The 19914-nt window shown below is 45.2% G+C and overlaps 2 protein-coding genes across 4 annotated transcripts in view; both read right to left on the minus strand.

The window, feature by feature from the left end:
• Positions 1-899, minus strand: part of gtpbp6 (GTP binding protein 6) — a 55751-nt gene extending 54852 nt beyond the window's left edge. Inside the window, exon 1 of one of the 2 annotated variants that reach the window (XM_036978958.2) lies at positions 106-899. In XM_036978958.2, the coding sequence (XP_036834853.2) occupies positions 106-589 (484 nt within the window). In that variant the 5' untranslated portion in view covers positions 590-899. The remainder of the gene's footprint in view (positions 1-105) is intronic. The other variant, XM_090236539.1, reaches the window with a different exon arrangement.
• A 9003-nt stretch (positions 900-9902) lies between these two features.
• Positions 9903-19914, minus strand: part of LOC110524914 (mitochondrial import receptor subunit TOM70) — a 32728-nt gene continuing 22716 nt past the window's right edge. For both annotated transcript variants that reach the window (XM_090236541.1, XM_090236542.1), the window contains exons 7-12: positions 16825-16959; positions 16443-16550; positions 14003-14119; positions 13749-13846; positions 13426-13548; positions 9903-12749 (exon numbers count right to left, since the gene is read on the minus strand). In XM_090236541.1, coding sequence (XP_090092667.1) covers positions 12596-12749; positions 13426-13548; positions 13749-13846; positions 14003-14119; positions 16443-16550; positions 16825-16959 — 735 coding nt within the window. In that variant the 3' untranslated portion in view covers positions 9903-12595. The remainder of the gene's footprint in view (positions 12750-13425; positions 13549-13748; positions 13847-14002; positions 14120-16442; positions 16551-16824; positions 16960-19914) is intronic.

Genomic DNA, 19914 nt, shown 5'->3' on the forward strand with positions numbered 1-19914 from the left:
AGTTTTTGGAACAGATTCCTGTTGGAACATTCCACAAATTATACCCACCCTAATGACATAACTGCCTTACATGGTTTAATGGCCAGCTCCTGAGTTTCCACTAACCTGTGGTAAGGTACTGCTTCCTGCTTCCCCATTTCACATCAGGATGGACGATGAAGATGCGGTGGTCTCCCTCTCCGACCATAGGGATCTGGTGCTGAAACAGCTCATCTATCTCACTGTCATCTATATAATCGTCCTCCTCATCCCTGCCCAGGCTTTCATGTCCTGGGGTATGGTCGTCATCCCTAATTTTCAGCTGGTATGTTGACAGTGAAAAGCGTCTGTGTTGTAAGGGGATAGATGTCTGCCATGACACTGTTGTAGCTCTGTGACGTTGAAGCCCATATTGTGAGATATACTGATATGATGATTGATTGACATGATGTGATCTCTTATGGCATTTATAACTTGTTAGTAACTTAAGCCAGTTCTCTGCGCAGTAAAACTGCTGCTGCTTCAACTGTACACACCGTGAATAGGTCCTTTTGTGGAATAAACGTGTAACTACATTGTTACCTAACATACAATACTTTATGGTTGACATGATAACGGTTTCCTAACGTTAGCTAGTAGCCTAGCTATGTAGCGAACTAGCTAGCTACCGTTAGTCAGCTAACGTTGCCACTAACAATGTCACTGGGAAGTGAGTGAGACCAAAACAACGCATTATTACTACAGTTCTAGGAAATTAGCTACAAAACCTTTTCGCAATATTGAATCAGTGCTGAAAATGCAATCAATTCTGATGACAGAAGCGACTTATGGCAAAGGTCTAAAATAATTTGCTGGTGTTGTTTTGAAGCTGCACATGTCGACTAGACATTTCCGGTATCACATGCTTTATTTCTGTTTCTGAAAGCAGACAGCATCTCCTGGTGGACAACGTGTGGCAGAGAAGGCGCAATACCTCAGCCAACCACAGACATTAAAACCAGGGTGTTAGCCATGTTATTTGCATCACACCGACTGAAGTGCTTCCTGACACAGCTTCCTGGTAAAATGATAAAAAGCAGTCGTTCAAATATAAGAAGCTTCCATGATTATTTCATTCCTATGTAGGCCACTCCAGATTGTCACATAAACCACGTTTCCATCCACAGTTTGTATGTGAGTAAAGTCATCCTCTATTAAAAAGGATCATGACAGATGGGATCATAGCCGTAGGAAGTAGGGGTGCTGACAGTGTTGCAGCACCCACTGTAAAATCAGATATTAATATTTAATGATAAATGTCTTCAGTAAAGTAGTGTACTGGGTCTTTACTAGTCCTGGGTTAAAGTAGTGTACTGGGTCTTTACTAGTCCTGTATTAAAGTAGTGTACTGTGTCTTTACTAGTCCTGTATTAAAGTAGTGTACTGGGTCTTTACTAGTCCTGTGTTAAAGTAGTGTACTGGGTCTTTACTAGTCCTGTATTAAAGTAGTGTACTGGGTCTTTACTAGTCCTGTATTAAAGTAGTGTACTGGGTCTTTACTAGTCCTGTGTTAAAGTAGTGTACTGGGTCTTTACTAGTCCTGTATTAAAGTAGTGTACTGGGTCTTTACTAGTCCTGTATTAAAGTAGTGTACTGGGTCTTTACTAGTCCTGTGTTAAAGTAGTGTACTGGGTCTTTTACTAGTCCTTTACTAGTCCTGTATTAAAGTAGTGTACTGGGTCTTTACTAGTCCTGTATTAAAGTAGTGTACTGGGTCTTTACTAGTCCTGTATTAAAGTAGTGTACTGGGTCTTTATTAGTCCTGTGTTAAAGTAGTGTACTGGGTCTTTTACTAGTCCTTTACTAGTCCTGTATTAAAGTAGTGTACTGGGTCTTTACTAGTCCTGTATTAAAGTAGTGTACTGGGTCTTTACTAGTCCTGTATTAAAGTAGTGTACTGGGTCTTTACTAGTCCTGTATTAAATGAGTTTTTCCCCACAAAAGGGCTTTATTGCAGACAGAAATACTCCTCAGTTTCATCAGCTGTCCGGGTGGCCGGTCTCAGACGATCCCACAGGTGAAGAAGCTGTATGTGGAGGTCCTGGGCTGGCATGGTTACTTACACATGGTCTGCAGTTGTGAGGCCGGTTGGACGTACTGTCAAATTCTCTAAAATGTTGTTGGAGGCGTTTTATGGTAGAGAAATTAACATAACATTTTCTGGTAACAGCTCTGGTGGACATTGCTGCTGTCAGTGTAACGGATGTGAAACGGCTAGCTTAGTTAGCGTGGGCGCTAAATAGCGTTTCAATCAGTGACGTCACTTGCTCTGAGACCTTGAAGTAGTAGTTCCCCTTGCTCTGCAAGAGCCGCGGCTTTTGTGGAGCGATGGGTAACGATGCTTCGAGGGTGACTGTTGATGTGTGCAGAAGTTAGTTCGCGCCCGGGTATGGGCGAGGGGACGGTCTAAATTTGTACTGTTACATCAGCATGCCAATTGCACACTCCCTTAACCCTTGAGACATCTGTGGCATTGTGTTGTGCAACAAATCTACATATTTTATTTATTGTCCCCAGCACAAAAGTGTGATGATCATGCTGTTTAATCAGCTTCTTGATATGCTACACCTGTCAGGTGGATGGATGATACTGGCAAAGGAGAAATGCTCACTAACAGGGACGTAAATAAATTAGTGGAAAAAAAGCTTTTTGTGTATATGTGACATTTCTGGGATCTTTTATTTCAGCTCAAAAAACGGTCTTCTCACTACAACTCAGGGAACTATGCAGTTTATTAGGCTACAAATTAAACTAGTGACGAACTTCACAAGGTGGTGAACGTGCACGTTGATCTTGATGCTCTTTCCAATAAATATTGAGTTTCTGTGTGCACCCTCGTCATCACACACGGGTTTTTATCTGCAACAAGTCTGTTTGGTGGGAACACCACTTAATGAGATTTTTTGAATAGTCACATGACAATCTGTCGCCAAATGGATGGAAATCTAGCTAGTGTCGTTCATTTGAACAAAGTTGCACAAATACATTTGCATTTACAAGATGAAAGTCAGACAAGTTGGAACATGATCACTGCCGGACAGTTAGTTAATTTACAAGCATTTTGCTACACCCGCAATAACGTCTGCTAAATATGTGTATGTGACCAATAAAATGTAATTTGATTTGGCGTTGGGTGTCACGGTCGCACATCGCCTAAAGGCTGGCAGATGGCGATATTCAGTCATCTTTTCTTACGGTCCAAAGGCAATGAATGGAGCCGGCTATGCACTCCTAAACCCCATTGACCGGTTCATACATACAACCTTCTCCATTCACGCTGCAACGGTTTCGATTTCCTCCTTAACTCGATTTAATGGCAGAAGAAGAAAAAAACGGGGAAAATTTGCGTACTTTCTTTACGAAACGCCATTCTCCACCACCATGCTATGGTGGCTAATGCTACTTCCTGACATTGGGTACAGCGTTCAGATCAAGGGTAAACAACACACTTGTGCGACCTGATTGGCTGAACACGATACACAACATCCGGTACTACCATTTATCCACTCTAGCATGAGAATTGTGTTTCCTTTTCACAGAGGGTTCTTCATGGAACCTAAAATAGTTCTACCTGCAACCAAAAAAAGGGTTCTACCTGGACCCAAAAAGGGTTCTCCTATGGGTACTGAATAATTATTTTGGAACCCTTTTTTCTAAGAGTGTATTTCAGAAGCACCCACTCAGCTACCCTGAATATATGATGGAGCAGCAGACCTGACCTCACTGAATGTTTCCATTAAATGGCGGCGGGACAGTGGAGGCTGGTGGGAGGTGCTATAGGAGGACGGGCTCATTGTAATGGCTGAAATGGAACATATCAAACATATGGAAACCACGTTTGAATTCCGTTCCATTTCATTCCAGCCATTACAATGAGCCCGTCCTCCTTTAGCTCCTCCCACCAGCCTCTTCTGGGTCAGTGTGGAGAAAGGGGACCGTAGAAACATGGAACTGGTTGTACAGAAAAAACAGTCTGCCGATGCGCAACAGAAGGGAAACTTCTCCTTTGAGCTGTCCCAAGTCGACCCCCCTGCTAAGAGGAGTCAAGTAAGTGTTCCCCAGGACAGCAGGTAGGGTAGTACTGGTGAAAAAACACTGGTAGGGTTAGGGCAGGAGCACAGAGGGAGATGAGACCCACTTCCTATGTCACTCTAGAGGAGTGTTCCCTGAGCTCCTGTTCATTGGCTGAACAATGACACAGCCCGCCCCCTGAGGGTACAGTCCGGACTGTCAGCGCCCCTCTCTAGAACTTCACTAGTATCCTCAACATCTCTCAGGATACCAGACTCCTCTCTAGAACTTCACTAGTATCCTCAACATCTCTCAGGATACCAGACTCCTCTCTAGAACATCTCTCAGGATACCAGACTCCTCTCTAGAACATCACTAGTATCCTCAACATCTCTCAGGATACCACACTCCTCTCTAGAACATCACTAGTATCCTCAACTTCTCTCAGTATACCAGATTCCTCTCTAGAACATCACTAGTATCCTCAACATCTCTCAGGATACCAGACGCCTCTCTAGAACATCTCTCAGGATACCAGACTCCGCTCTAGAACATCACTAGTATCCTCAACATCTCTCAGGATACCAGACTCCTCTCTAGAACATCACTAGTATCCTCAACATATCTCAGGATACCACACTCCTCTCTAGAACATCACTAGTATCCTCAACATCTCTCAGGATACCAGACTCCTCTCTAGAACATCTCTCAGGATACCAGACTCCTCTCTAGAACATCTCTCAGGATACCAGACTCCTCTCTAGAACTTCACTAGTATCCTCAACATCTCTCAGGATACCAGACTCCTCTCTAAAACATCACTAGTATCCTCAACATCTCTCAGGATACCAGACTCCTTTCTAGAACATCACTAGTATCCTCAACATCTCTCAGGATACCAGACTCCTCTCTAGAACATCTCTCAGGATACCAGACTCCTCTCTAGAACATCTCTCAGGATACCAGACTCCTCTCTAGAACATCTCTCAGGATACCAGACTCCTCTCTAGAACATCTCTCAGGATACCAGACGCCTCTCTAGAACATCTCTCAGGATACCAGACTCCTCTCTAGAACATCACTAGTATCCTCAACATCTCTCAGGATACCAGACTCCTCTCTAGAACATCACTAGTATCCTCAACATCTCTCAGGATACCACACTCCTCTCTAGAACATCACTAGTATCCTCAACATCTCTCAGGATACCAGACTCCTCTCTAGAACATCTCTCAGGATACCAGACTCCTCTCTAGAATATCTCTCAGGATACCAGACTCCTCTCTAGAACCTTTATGAATAAAGGATTCAGAAAACTTTAATGTCCTCAGAGGCAATTCATCTGGCAGCAGTCATAAAACAAATATCTAAAAATGTTAAATAAATAGCAAAGGATATTTACAAAGAAATAGGCAGGGTAAGTGCAATTTCATAGTGTAAGTGCTAAGTGCAATTATTCAGGGTGGAGTGGATGGGAAGAGTCAACCGCTATTCTATTAGCCACCTGGAGGGCTCTGCCCAGGTAGAGAGATGGAGGGCTCTGCCCAGGTAGATAGATGGAGGGCTCTGCCCAGTTAGAGAGATGGAGGGCTCTGCCCAGGTAGAGAGATGGAGGGCTCTGCCCAGGTAGAGAGATGGAGGGCTCTGCCCAGGTAGAGAGATGGAGGGCTCTGCCCAGGTAGAGGGATGGAGGGCTCTGCCCAGTTAGAGAGATGGAGGGCTCTGCCCAGGTAGAGAGATGGAGGGCTCTGCCCAGGTAGAGGGATGGAGGGCTCTGCCCAGTTAGAGAGATGGAGGGCTCTGCCCAGGTAGAGAGATGGAGGGCTCTGCCCAGGTAGAGAGATGGAGGGCTCTGCCCAGGTAGAGGGATGGAGGGCTCTGCCCAGGTAGATAGATGGAGGGCTCTGCCCAGGTAGAGGGATGGAGGGCTCTGCCCAGGTAGAGAGATGGAGGGCTCTGCCCAGGTAGAGAGATGGAGGGCTCTGCCCAGGTAGAGAGATGGAGGGCTCTGCCCAGTTACAGAGATGGAGGGCTCTGCCCAGGTAGAGAGATGGAGGGCTCTGCCCAGGTAGAGAGATGGAGGGCTCTGCCCAGGTAGAGAGATGGAGGGCTCTGCCCAGGTAGAGAGATGACAGTTCTTGCTGTTGCTGCTCCATGATTTCCCCAGATGTCCTGACCATCTTGCCCAACCTATTTTTCTGTGTAACCTTGATATTCCCAAACCAGCAGGTCAAGCAGTAGGACAGAATGCTCTCAATGAATTATTTATACAAGAGAACCATGATGGTTAGATTAACATTAAAACGAAGTGCAGTTTCCATAGGAAATACAGTCTCCGTTGGCCTTTCTTAAAAATAGCGTCAGTACAAGGACAGCTGCTTGTCGATAACTAGCCCAAGGTATTTGTACTCCTCCACTATGTCAATGGGCTCACCTTTTGTAAGTGATGGTGTGTGCACGGTAGTGTTCCTTCCAAAGTCAAACACCACGTCCTTTGTTTTTGATGTATTTAATATTAGATGGGATGACTCACACCAGTAAAATCATTCAGAGCCGGGCCGTGCTCCATCTCATCCCCTTCGAGAAGACTGACCAAAGCAGTATGGTCAGCATATTTGATCAGGTGGAGCACGGACCAGCTCTGAATGATTTTACTGTCTGGTGTGAGTCATCCCATCTAATATTAAATATATTCCCTGGGAACCGGCTCCGGCAGCTATCTGTATACAGTAAGTATAGTATTGGTGAAAGAACACTGCCCTGTGGGGTTCCAACTGAAGCAGTGCCCACCTCAGAGAGTGTGTTGCCAACTCCTAACTACTGAGGCCTATCAGTTAGGAAGTTGGTGATCCGTGTCTCCTCAGTCTGTCCACAAGGACCAATGGATTGATTGTGTTAGATGCCGAGGAGAAATCTGCAAACATGATACACACGTGGGTTTTACTGCCCTACAAATGCATGTACACCAGATGTAAGAGCGAAAGGATGGCATCATCTGTCTCTCTCTCTGACCGGTATGCAGATTGGGGGGGGGGGTCAACAAGGTGACTGGTGGTGTTGATGATGTATGCAGATTGGAGGGGGTCAACAAGGTGATTGGTAGTGTTGATGATGTATGCAGATTGGAGGGGGTCAACAAGGTGACTGGTGTTGAGGATGTATGCAAATTGGAGGGGGTCAACAAGGTGACTGGTAGTGTTGATGATGTATGCAGATTGGAGGGGGTCAACCAGGTGACTGGTGGTGTTGATGATGTATGCAGATTGGGGGGGGGTCAACAAGGTGACTGGTGTTGAGGATGTATGCAGATTGGAGGGGGTCAACAAGGTGACTGGTGTTGATGATGTATGCAGATTGGAGGGGGTCAACAAGGTGACTGGTGGTGTTGATGATGTATGCAGATTGGAGGGGGTCAACAAGGTGACTGGTGTTGAGGATGTATGCAGATTGGAGGGGGTCAACAAGGTGACTGGTGTTGATGATGTATGCAGATTGGAGGGGGTCAACAAGGTGACTGGTGGTGTTGATGATGTATGCAGATTGGAGGGGGTCAACAAGGTGACTGGTGTTGAGGATGTATGCAGATTGGAGGGGGTCAACAAGGTGATTGGTAGTGTTGATGTATGCAGATTGGAGGGGGTCAACAAGGTGATTGGTAGTGTTGATGATGTATGCAGATTGGAGGGGGTCAACAAGGTGACTGGTGTTGAGGATGTATGCAAATTGGAGGGGGTCAACAAGGTGACTGGTAGTGTTGATGATGTATGCAGATTGGAGGGGGTCAACAAGGTGATTGGTAGTGTTGATGATGTATGCAGATTGGAGGGGGTCAACAAGGTGACTGGTGTTGAGGATGTATGCAGATTGGAGGGGGTCAACAAGGTGACTGGTGTTGATGATGTATGCAGATTGGAGGGGGTCAACAAGGTGACTGGTGTTGAGGATGTATGCAGATTGGAGGGGGTCAACAAGGTGATTGGTAGTGTTGATGTATGCAGATTGGAGGGGGTCAACAAGGTGACTGGTAGTGTTGATGATGTATGCAGATTGGAGGGGGTCAACAAGGTGATTGGTAGTGTTGATGATGTATGCAGATTGGAGGGGGTCAACAAGGTGACTGGTGTTGAGGATGTATGCAGATTGGAGGGGGTCAACAAGGTGACTGGTGTTGATGATGTATGCAGATTGGAGGGGGTCAACAAGGTGACTGGTGTTGAGGATGTATGCAGATTGGAGGGGGTCAACAAGGTGATTGGTAGTGTTGATGTATGCAGATTGGAGGGGGTCAACAAGGTGATTGGTAGTGTTGATGATGTATGCAGATTGGAGGGGGTCAACAAGGTGACTGGTGTTGAGGATGTATGCAAATTGGAGGGGGTCAACAAGGTGACTGGTAGTGTTGATGATGTATGCAGATTGGAGGGGGTCAACAAGGTGATTGGTAGTGTTGATGATGTATGCAGATTGGAGGGGGTCAACAAGGTGACTGGTGTTGATGATGTATGCAGATTGGAGGGGGTCAACAAGGTGACTGGTGTTGATGATGTATGCAGATTGGAGGGGGTCAACAAGGTGACTGGTGGTGTTGATGATGTATGCAGATTGGCGGGGGTCAACAAGGTGACTGGTGTTGATGATGTATGCAGATTGGAGGGGGTCAACAAGGTGACTGGTGTTGAGGATGTATGCAGATTGGAGGGGGTCAACAAGGTGACTGGTGTTGAGGATGTATGCAGATTGGAGGGGGTCAACAAGGTGACTGGTGTTGATGATGTATGCAGATTGGAGGGGGTCAACAAGGTGACTGGTGTTGAGGATGTATGCAGATTGGAGGGGGTCAACAAGGTGACTGGTGTTGATGATGTATGCAGATTGGAGGGGGTCAACAAGGTGATTGGTAGTGTTGATGTATGCAGATTGGAGGGGGTCAACAAGGTGACTGGTGTTGATGATGTATGCAGATTGGAGGGGGTCAACAAGGTGACTGGTGGTGTTGATGTATGCCTTGATCTTTTCAAGAGATTTAATTGAGAGTTCAGAGCGACAGGTCTGTAATCCTTTTATGCAGACGGATAGTTAGCATCTGAACGGGTTAGGGCAGCTACCCCCTTCTCAAATGAAATCACATTTTATTTGTCACATACACATGGTTAGCAGATGTTAATGTGAGTGTAGCAAAATGTTTGTGCTTCTAGTTCCGACCATTGCAGTAATATCCAACAAGTAATTTAACCTAAGAATTTGTTAGAAATAACACAACAAAAAACTGCACAGTTTCCTAGGAACGCGAGGCGGCCATCTCTGTTGGCGCCGGGAGTTCATGTACTTAGTTTGAATGTAGCTGGCACCCTGACATGTACATGTTTGTTTTGCGTTTACAATCAATTCTATTTATTTTATTAATACACGGTAAGTACCTGTAAACAGTTAGTGAAAATCAGTAATGCTTTTAATTTGAAACCCAAAAGGGGCGTGTTCTCAGGTAAAAGTCTCAACGGGATCCTTGTGTCATCCTAACTCTGATGTCAACCCATTGAAGTTGAACATTTCAACGGCTAAAGGGAGATGGTTAGGGTTAAGGTAACCCATATTTCAACCCTCTCAAGGCATAAACATCCTTCTTTAACCGTCTCCTCCCCTTCATCTACACTGATTGAAGTGGATTTAACAAGTGACATCAATAAGGGATCATAGCTTTCACCTGGATTCACCTGGTCAGTTTATGTCATGGAAAGAGAAGGTGTTCTTAATGTTTTATATACCCAGTGTATATATTCACATTGTTTCGGTAGATTTTAATTCACCCTTTATTCAAAACGGGGAAAAAGAAAATAAACAACTATATAAGAATGATATGTTACCAAGGATTCAAATAACGTGTCAGTTCCATCTTTATTTTCCATGTCCTCTCTCTGACTTTGGTCATGATACATCTCTGTGTGGGAAGAATGTCAGTGCTGTTTCCCAACATAGTCACATGTTTTATTCTGTGGCACTGCCTCAAACATCCACAGATCCACTACATATGATGGCATACCTGCCCTCTGCAATATACGACAGCATGAAAACAGATTTAAAATAATTGTCCCTTCTGACATTTTCTGAATCTACAAGTTGGGGAAACAACCACATAAAAATAAAAGCGGTACATTGAGAATTATTCTGAATCAGGCCATGAATAACTTCAGGTCTAAATGTTCACGTCAGCATTTCCAACATGGCCAGATGACTTCAGCATCAACATTTACTTAGAGAAATATCACATGCTGTACGGAATATAGAAAAAACAGGCAATCCCCTCAAATTAAACACTACTTTAGGACCCCAACTCCACCCTTATCCCACACTACTTTAGGACCCTAACTTCTCCCTTATCCCACACTACTTTAGGACCCTAACTTCACCCGTATCCCACACTACTTTAGGACCCTAAATTCACCCGTATCCCACACTACTTTAGGACCCTAACTTCTCCCTTATCCCACACTACTTTAGGACCCTTATCCCACACTACTTTAGGACCCTAACTTCTCCCTTATCCCACACTACTTTAGGACCCTTATCCCACACTACTTTAGGACCCTAACTTCACCCTTATCCCACACTACTTTAGGACCCTTATCCCACACTACTTTAGGACCCTTATCCCACACTACTTTAGGACCCTAACTTCTCCCTTATCCCACACTACTTTAGGACCCTAACTTCACCCGTATCCCACACTACTTTAGGACCCTAAATTCACCCGTATCCCACACTACTTTAGGACCCTAACTTCTCCCTTATCCCACACTACTTTAGGACCCTTATCCCACACTACTTTAGGACCCTAACTTCTCCCTTATCCCACACTACTTTAGGACCCTTATCCCACACTACTTTAGGACCCTAACTTCACCCTTATCCCACACTACTTTAGGACCCTTATCCCACACTACTTTAGGACCCTAACTTCTCCCTTATCCCACACTACTTTAGGACCCTAACTTCACCCGTATCCCACACTACTTTAGGACCCTAAATTCACCCGTATCCCACACTACTTTAGGACCCTAACTTCTCCCTTATCCCACACTACTTTAGGACCCTTATCCCACACTACTTTAGGACCCTAACTTCTCCCTTATCCCACACTACTTTAGGACCCTTATCCCACACTACTTTAGGACCCTAACTTCACCCTTATCCCACACTACTTTAGGACCCTTATCCCACACTACTTTAGGACCCTTATCCCACACTACTTTAGGACCCTAACTTCACCCGTATCCCACACTACTTTAGGACCCTAAATTCACCCGTATCCCACACTACTTTAGGACCCTAACTTCTCCCTTATCCCACACTACTTTAGGACCCTTATCCCACACTACTTTAGGACCCTAACTTCTCCCTTATCCCACACTACTTTAGGACCCTTATCCCACACTACTTTAGGACCCTAACTTCACCCTTATCCCACACTACTTTAGGACCCTTATCCCACACTACTTTAGGACCCTTATCCCACACTACTTTAGGACCCTAACTTCTCCCTTATCCCACACTACTTTAGGACCCTTATCCCACACTACTTTAGGACCCTAACTTCACCCGTATCCCACACTACTTTAGGACCCTTATCCCACACTACTTTAGGACCCTTATCCCACACTACTTTAGGACCCTTATCCCACACTACTTTAGGACCCTTATCCCACACTACTTTAGGACCCTTATCCCACACTACTTTAGGACCCTTATCCCACACTACTTTAGGACCCTTATCCCACACATCGTCAACTCCAGCATTACACCAAACACAGACATCCATCATTATACACACATTTGACTAACATTTTAATCCTTCATTTAATTAGCCATTCGATAATGTTACATCATCTTGAGGATATGGAAGTGCCTGGACAGAAACGTGGTAGAGAACAGTAACAAACAAATGAACAGTCCATTGGAACTCTATTCCGTTCTCAGTGTGCAGGCAACATACAACGTTAATCATCTTAAATACTTCCGAATATGGATTAGTCAATGAGAATGAGAAGTCTATTGAAAGAATCTCCCTTTTGATTTTAGAAGGTTGAATTATTTCTGGGTAGATACCTGGTTTCACATGGCCATTCACATGTTTCTGATAACAGACCAGACAGTGAGGTACAGGAAGGATCATAAGGGTTGGTGACCTGGGTTAAACTAAGTACCAAGAAACAGAGGGGTGTGTGGGTCAAACTAAGGGCCTTGATGAAGAGGGGTGTGTGGGTTAAGACCATTAATTACCAGATGTTTGGGTTCTGGCCTTGGTTGTGAACAGTAAAGCCTCTCCTTTGTTACAGCTCGATTCAACGTGACGTAAACATGATCATGTAGTGCAGCGTTTCCCAAACTCTGCCTGCCCCCCCCCCCCCCCGGACAGAGTTTGGGAAATGCTGATATTTGGTCACAGATCAAGTTTCTCTTTTTTATTTATCCAGTATGTCTACAAAACCAAATGACTGAAACATCTGCAGTTATAATACAATCAGGTTCAGCAGTGGAGAGTGGGAGGGTCTTGGGTCATGTGACAGGGTAGTTACAGTGTGGGTGGCTTCAGCCCATACTTCCTGGCTACCTCAGTCTGGGCGTATGCTGCGTCACACAGTGAGTAGAGGTGGGCCATCTCCATCTCGGACTTGGCCAGGTTGATGGCCTTGTTGAACATGTCTATTGCCTTGTCCAGGTTGCCCCTGGGAGGGAGAGAGGGATGTTAATAAATTATTATTTTAACGTGTTTTATACACTGTGGACAAAACATGAAACACCTTTCTAAATGATTGAGTTGCACCCCCCTCTGCCCTCAGAACAGCCTCCATTCATCAGGGCCATGGACTCTACAAGGTGTTGAAAATGTCCCACAGGGATTCTGGCCCATGTTGACTCCAATGCTTCCCACAGTTGTGTCAAGTTGGCTGGATGTCCTTTGGGTGGTGGACCATTGTTGATACACACACAAATCTGTTGAGCGTGAAAAACCCAGCAGCGTTGCAGTTCTTGACACAAACCGGTGCGCCTGGCACCTACTAAAATACCCCATTCAAAGGCACTTATGCTTTGCCCATTCACCATCTGAATGACACACATACATAAATCCATGTCTCAAGGCTTAAAAATCCTTCTTTAACCCGTCTCCCCCCCTTCATCTGCACTGATTTAAGTGGATTTAACAAGAGACATCAATAAGGGATCATAGCTTTCACCTGGTCAGTGTAATGTTTTGTCCACCCAGTATATATTGTATGACATCACATTTAATGTGTATCAGCATATAAACCTAAACATCAGTTATTTCATGCCTTTTAAACCAAACTCCAAAGTGTGTTAAGTGTTTATTACTGGCCAATATTTTTAAAGTATTCAGCTAACCTTTGAACTTCGATAGTTCCCATGGTTTCGTAGGCAAAGTCACATTTGTTGTCAATCTCGATGGCCTTGCTGATGAGGTCCAGGCCGAGGTCCAAGTCCTGCTTCCACTGGAGCTGCAACAACCTGAATACACCGAGAGGCATTGGCAACTGGCTGGGCACACACAGAACGTCTGGTGTAGTGTTGTCAGACTAACTCACCCCTTGTGGATGTATGTTGTAGCGTTGTCAGACTAACTCACCCCTTGTGGACGTATGTTGTAGCATTGTCAGACTAACTCACCCCTTGTGGACGTATGTTGTAGCGTTGTCAGACTAACTCACCCCTTGTGGACGTATGTTGTAGCGTTATCAGGCTCCAGGTCAATACACTTGTTGTACATCTGATCTGCCTTGCCAAACTGCTGCTGGTCAGTCAACGCCTGAACAACACAGCGTCACAGGAGAAACGGTTCAGGGTGATTCGCATACTCAAGTTAGTTTTGAGACAACCAGACACAATGTACTGCAAGTGAGACGTGATGTTACGATAGTGTGCCAGACAGGCGAGACTTGCAGTATGTGTGTGAGACGTTTACCTGAGCGTACAGAGCGTACCCCTCGGCACACTTAGGGAACCTCCTGATGACGTCCTCAAAGCCGTCCATGGCCGTCTGCACCTGGGACTGGCTGTTGCCAGTGTACGCCTGTCTGTACTGGAGGGAAATTAGCACAAGAGACTCACAGACTAGCTGGTTAAACTATAATCAACACACATTTAGTATACTCCATACTGCACCAACCTTAGAGAGCTATACTCCATACTGCACCAACTCTAGAGAGCTATACTCCATACTGCACCAACCCTAGAGAGCTATACTCCATACTGCACCAACCTTAGAGAGCTATACTCCATACTGCACCAACCTTAGAGAGCTATACTCCATACTGCACCAACCTTAGAGAGCTATACTCCATACTGCACCAACCTTATAGAGCTATACTCCATACTGCACCAACCTTAGAGAGCTATACTCCATACTGCACCAACCTTAGAGAGCTATACTCCATACTGCACCAACCTTATAGAGCTATACTCCATACTGCACCAACCCTAGAGAGCTATACTCCATACTGCACCAACCTTAGAGAGCTATACTCCATACTGCACCAACCTTATAGAGCTATACTCCATACTGCACCAACCTTAGAGAGCTATACTCCATACTGCACCAACCTTAGAGAGCTATACTCCATACTGCACCAACCTTAGAGAGCTATACTCCATACTGCACCAACCTTAGAGAGCTATACTCCATACTGCCTGTGTAGAGTGTACTGTCCTAACACTGTGTAGAGTGTACTGTCCTAACACTGTGTAGAGTGTACTGTCCCAACACTGTGTAGAGTGTACTGTCCTAACACTGTGTAGAGTGTACTGTCCTAACACTGTGTAGAGTGTACTGTCCTAACACTGTGTAGAGTGTACTGTCCTAACACTGTGTAGAGTGTACTGTCCTAACACTGTCCTAACACTGTGTAGAGTGTACTGTCCCAACACTGTAGAGTGTACTGTCCCAACACTGTGTAGAGTGTACTGTCCCAACACTGTGTAGAGTGTACTGTCCCAACACTGTGTAGAGTGTACTGTCCTAACACTGTGTAGAGTGTACTGTCCTAACACTGTGTAGAGTGTACTGTCCTAACACTGTGTAGAGTGTACTGTCCTAACACTGTGTAGAGTGTACTGTCCTAACACTGTGTAGAGTGTACTGTCCTAACACTGTGTAGAGTGTACTGTCCTAACACTGTGTAGAGTGTACTGTCCTAACACTGTGTAGAGTGTACTGTCCTAACACTGTGTAGAGTGTACTGTCCTAACACTGTCCTAACACTGTGTAGAGTGTACTGTCCCAACACTGTAGAGTGTACTGTCCCAACACTGTAGAGTGTACTGTCCCAACACTGTGTAAAGTGTACTGTCCCAACACTGTGTAGAGTGTACTGTCCTAACACTGTGTAGAGTGTACTGTCCTAACACTGTGTAGAGTGTACTGTCCTAACACTGTGTAGAGTGTACTGTCCTAACACTGTGTAGAGTGTACTGTCCTAACACTGTGTAGAGTGTAATGTCCTAACACTGTGTAGAGTGTACTGTCCTAACACTGTGTAGAGTGTACTGTCCTAACACTGTGTAGAGTGTACTGTCCTAACACTGTGTAGAGTGTACTGTCCTAACACTGTGTAGAGTGTACTGTCCTAACACTGTGTAGAGTGTACTGTCCTAACACTGTCCTAACACTGTGTAGAGTGTACTGTCCCAACACTGTAGAGTGTACTGTCCCAACACTGTGTAGAGTGTACTGTCCCAACACTGTGTAGAGTGTACTGTCCCAACACTGTGTAGAGTGTACTGTCCTAACACTGTGTAGAGTGTACTGTCCTAACACTGTGTAGAGTGTACTGTCCTAACACTGTGTAGAGTGTACTGTCCTAACACTGTGTAGAGTGTACTGTCCTAACACTGTGTAGAGTGTACTGTCCTAACACTGTGTAGAGTGTACTGTCCTAACACTGTGTAGAGTGTACTGTCCTAACACTGTGTAGAGTGTACTGTCCTAACACTGTGTAGAGTGTACTGTCCTAACACTGTGTAGAGTGTACTGTCCTAACACTGTGTAGAGTGTACTGTCCTAACACTGTGTAGAGTGTACTGTCCTAACACTGTGTAGAGTGTACTGTCCTAACACTGTGTAGAGTGTACTGTCCTAACACTGTGTAGAGTGTACTGTCCCAACACTGTAGAGTGTACTGTCCTAACACTGTGTAGAGTGTACTGTCCTAACACTGTGTAGAGTGTACTGTCCTAACACTGTGTAGAGTGTACTGTCCTAACACTGTGTAGAGTGTACTGTCCTAACACTGTGTAGAGTGTACTGTCCTAACACTGTGTAGAGTGTACTGTCCTAACACTGTGTAGAGTGTACTGTCCTAACACTGTGTAGTGTACTGTACAGTGGTGTTCTGGTGTCCACTCACCAGGGCGAAACATTTCTGAGCCTGTGCCAGAGCAGAGTCAGGTCTGAGCAGGATGCACTCATCAAAGTCTCCGACGGCCTCCTCCACCTGGTCCAGAAGGATCTTCAACTGAAGGGGAAACACGTCGGTGTGTTAGGGTCAACCAATGGCAACAAGCCTGACGTGACTTAATGTAACTTTATGATTGCAACATAGATTTAGTCACAAATGGAACCTTTTTCTCCATTTAGTGCACTACTTTTGACAAGAGCCAAATGGGTAGTGCACTACTTTTGACCAGAGCCCTATGGGTAGTGCACTACTTTTGACCAGAGCCCTATGGGTAGGGAACTAAATAGGGTGCCATTTGGGCCGTAATGGATAGTGATAGAGACAGCCCTACCTGTCCCCGGTGGTGGTAGACGTCTGCGTTGCGCGTGTCGATCTCAGCGGCCATGTTGAAGTCCTGTGTTGACATCATAGGCTGCTGCTGCTGCATGTACATACTGCCACGCTTGATCAGAGCATTGGCCCTCAGCTGCAGTACCAGGACAGAGACAGGACAAACACAGGGTTTCAGTCAGAGCATTGGCCCTGAGCTACAGTACCAGGACAGAGACAGGACAAACACAGGGTTTCAGTCAGAGCATTGGCCCTGAGCTGCAGTACCAGGACAGAGACAGGACAAACACAGGGTTTCAGTCAGAGCATTGGCCCTGAGCTGCAGTACCAGGACAGAGACAGGACAAAAACAGGGTTTCAGTCAGAGCATTGGCCCTGAGCTGCAGTACCAGGACAGAGACAGGACAAACACAGGGTTTCAGTCAGAGCATTGGCCCTGAGCTGCAGTACCAGGACAGAGACAGGACAAACACAGGGTTTCAGTCAGAGCATTGGCCCTGAGCTGCAGTACCAGGACAGAGACAGGACAAACACAGGGTTTCAGTCAGAGCATTGGCCCTGAGCTGCAGTACCAGGACAGAGACAGGACAAACACAGGGTTTGAGTCAGAGCATTGGCCCTGAGCTGCAGTACCAGGACAGAGACAGGACAAACACAGGGTTTGAGTCAGAGCATTGGCCCTGAGCTGCAGTACCAGGACAGAGACAGGACAAAAACAGGGTTTCAGTCAGAGCATTGGCCCTGAGCTGCAGTACCAGGACAGAGACAGGACAAACACAGGGTTTCAGTCAGAGCATTGGCCCTGAGCTGCAGTACCAGGACAGAGACAGGACAAACACAGGGTTTCAGTCAGAGCATTGGCCCTGAGCTGCAGTACCAGGACAGAGACAGGACAAACACAGGGTTTCAGTCAGAGCATTGGCCCTGAGCTGCAGTACCAGGACAGAGACCGGACAAACACAGGGTTTCAGTCAGAGCATTGGCCCTGAGCTGCAGTACTAGGACAGAGACAGGACAAGCAAAGCGGGTGTATTGGACCTTCCTCGTGCTCTCGAGGAAGACTATAGTCAAACTACCAGTTTCCACCGACTTCGCCACCCCGATCGTAGCGGGTGAAGTACGGTTTCAACATGTTGACATGACACAGGCGTTTTCTTCCTGCGCTCCGGTGTGGCGATAATGTAATCCAGATCCAGATTTTTCACCATGGGGTAAGGGCCTGAAAAGCGGGCTTGCAACAGTGAGCCCAGAACGGGCAACAAAACAGAAACTTGGTCACCCAGATCAAAAGTACGGATTGGGCTTTTCGTTCGTAACAAACGTAGATTTTAGTTTGAGCCTCAAACTCACAGGTGCGTTGCAATCTGTATCGAAAAGCGTTAACATGCTCCAACAAATTTGTTTTTGTGTTTAAGGTGTTACCCTGCATAGCGTGTACGACAGCGTGTTCCAGTTCTCGCCAATATCCAGCAACTTCGTACAGCCATTGAAGAGGAGTGGGACAACATTCCACAGGTCACAATCAACAGCCTGATCAACTCTATCTGAAGGAGATGTATCTGCTGTATGATGTGAATGTTAGTCAGATACTGACTGGTTTTCTGATCCACCACCCCACCTTTGTTTTTATCTGGATTCCCAGTCATGTGAAATCCATAGATTAGGGCCTAATGAATGTATTCCCAGTCATGTGACATCCATAGATTAGGACCTAATGAATGTATTCCTAGTCATGTGACATCCATAGATTAGGACCTAATGAATGTATTCCCAGTCATGTGACATCCATAGATTAGGGCCTAATGAATGTATTCCCAGTCATGTGACATCCATAGATTAGGACCTAATGAATGTATTCCTAGTCATGTGACATCCATAGATTAGGACCTAATGAATGTATTCCCAGTCATGTGACATCCATAGATTAGGACCTAATGAATGTATTCCCAGTCATGTGACATCCATAGATTAGGACCTAATGAATGTATTCCCAGTCATGTGACATCCATAGATTAGGACCTAATGAATGTATTCCCAGTCATGTGACATCCATAGATTAGGACCTAATGAATGTATTCCCAGTCATGCGACATCCATAGATTAGGACCTAATGAATGTATTCCCAGTCATGTGACATCCATAGATTAGGACCTAATGAATGTATTCCCAGTCATGTGACATCCATAGATTAGGACCTAATGAATGTATTCCCAGTCATGTGACATCCATAGATTAGGACCTAATGAATGTATTCCCAGTCATGTGACATCCATAGATTAGGGCCTAATGAATGTATTCCCAGTCATGCGACATCCATAGATTAGGACCTAATGAATGTATTCCCAGTCATGTGACATCCATAGATTAGGACCTAATGAATGTATTCCCAGTCATGTGGCATCCATAGATTAGGACCTAATGAATGTATTCCTAGTCATGTGACATCCATAGATTAGGACCTAATGAATGTATTCCTAGTCATGTGACATCCATAGATTAGGACCTAATGAATGTATTCCTAGTCATGTGGCATCCATAGATTAGGACCTAATGAATGTATTCCTAGTCATGTGGCATCCATAGATTAGGACCTAATGAATGTATTCCCAGTCATGTGACATCCATAGATTAGGACCTAATGAATGTATTCCTAGTCATGTGACATCCATAGATTAGGACCTAATGAATGTATTCCCAGTCATGTGACATCCATAGATTAGGACCTAATGAATGTATTCCTAGTCATGTGACATCCATAGATTAGGACCTAATGAATGTATTCCCAGTCATGTGACATCCATAGATTAGGACCTAATGAATGTATTCCCAGTCATGTGACATCCATAGATTAGGACCTAATGAATGTATTCCCAGTCATGTGACATCCATAGATTAGGACCTAATGAATGTATTCCCAGTCATGTGACATCCATAGATTAGGACCTAATGAATGTATTCCCAGTCATGCGACATCCATAGATTAGGACCTAATGAATGTATTCCCAGTCATGCGACATCCATAGATTAGGACCTAATGAATGTATTCCCAGTCATGCGACATCCATAGATTAGGACCTAATGAATGTATTCC

The sequence above is a fragment of the Oncorhynchus mykiss genome, chromosome 5, assembly GCF_057628025.1.
Source record: "Oncorhynchus mykiss isolate SJ-2025 chromosome 5, ASM5762802v1, whole genome shotgun sequence".
Lineage (NCBI taxonomy): Eukaryota > Metazoa > Chordata > Actinopteri > Salmoniformes > Salmonidae > Oncorhynchus > Oncorhynchus mykiss.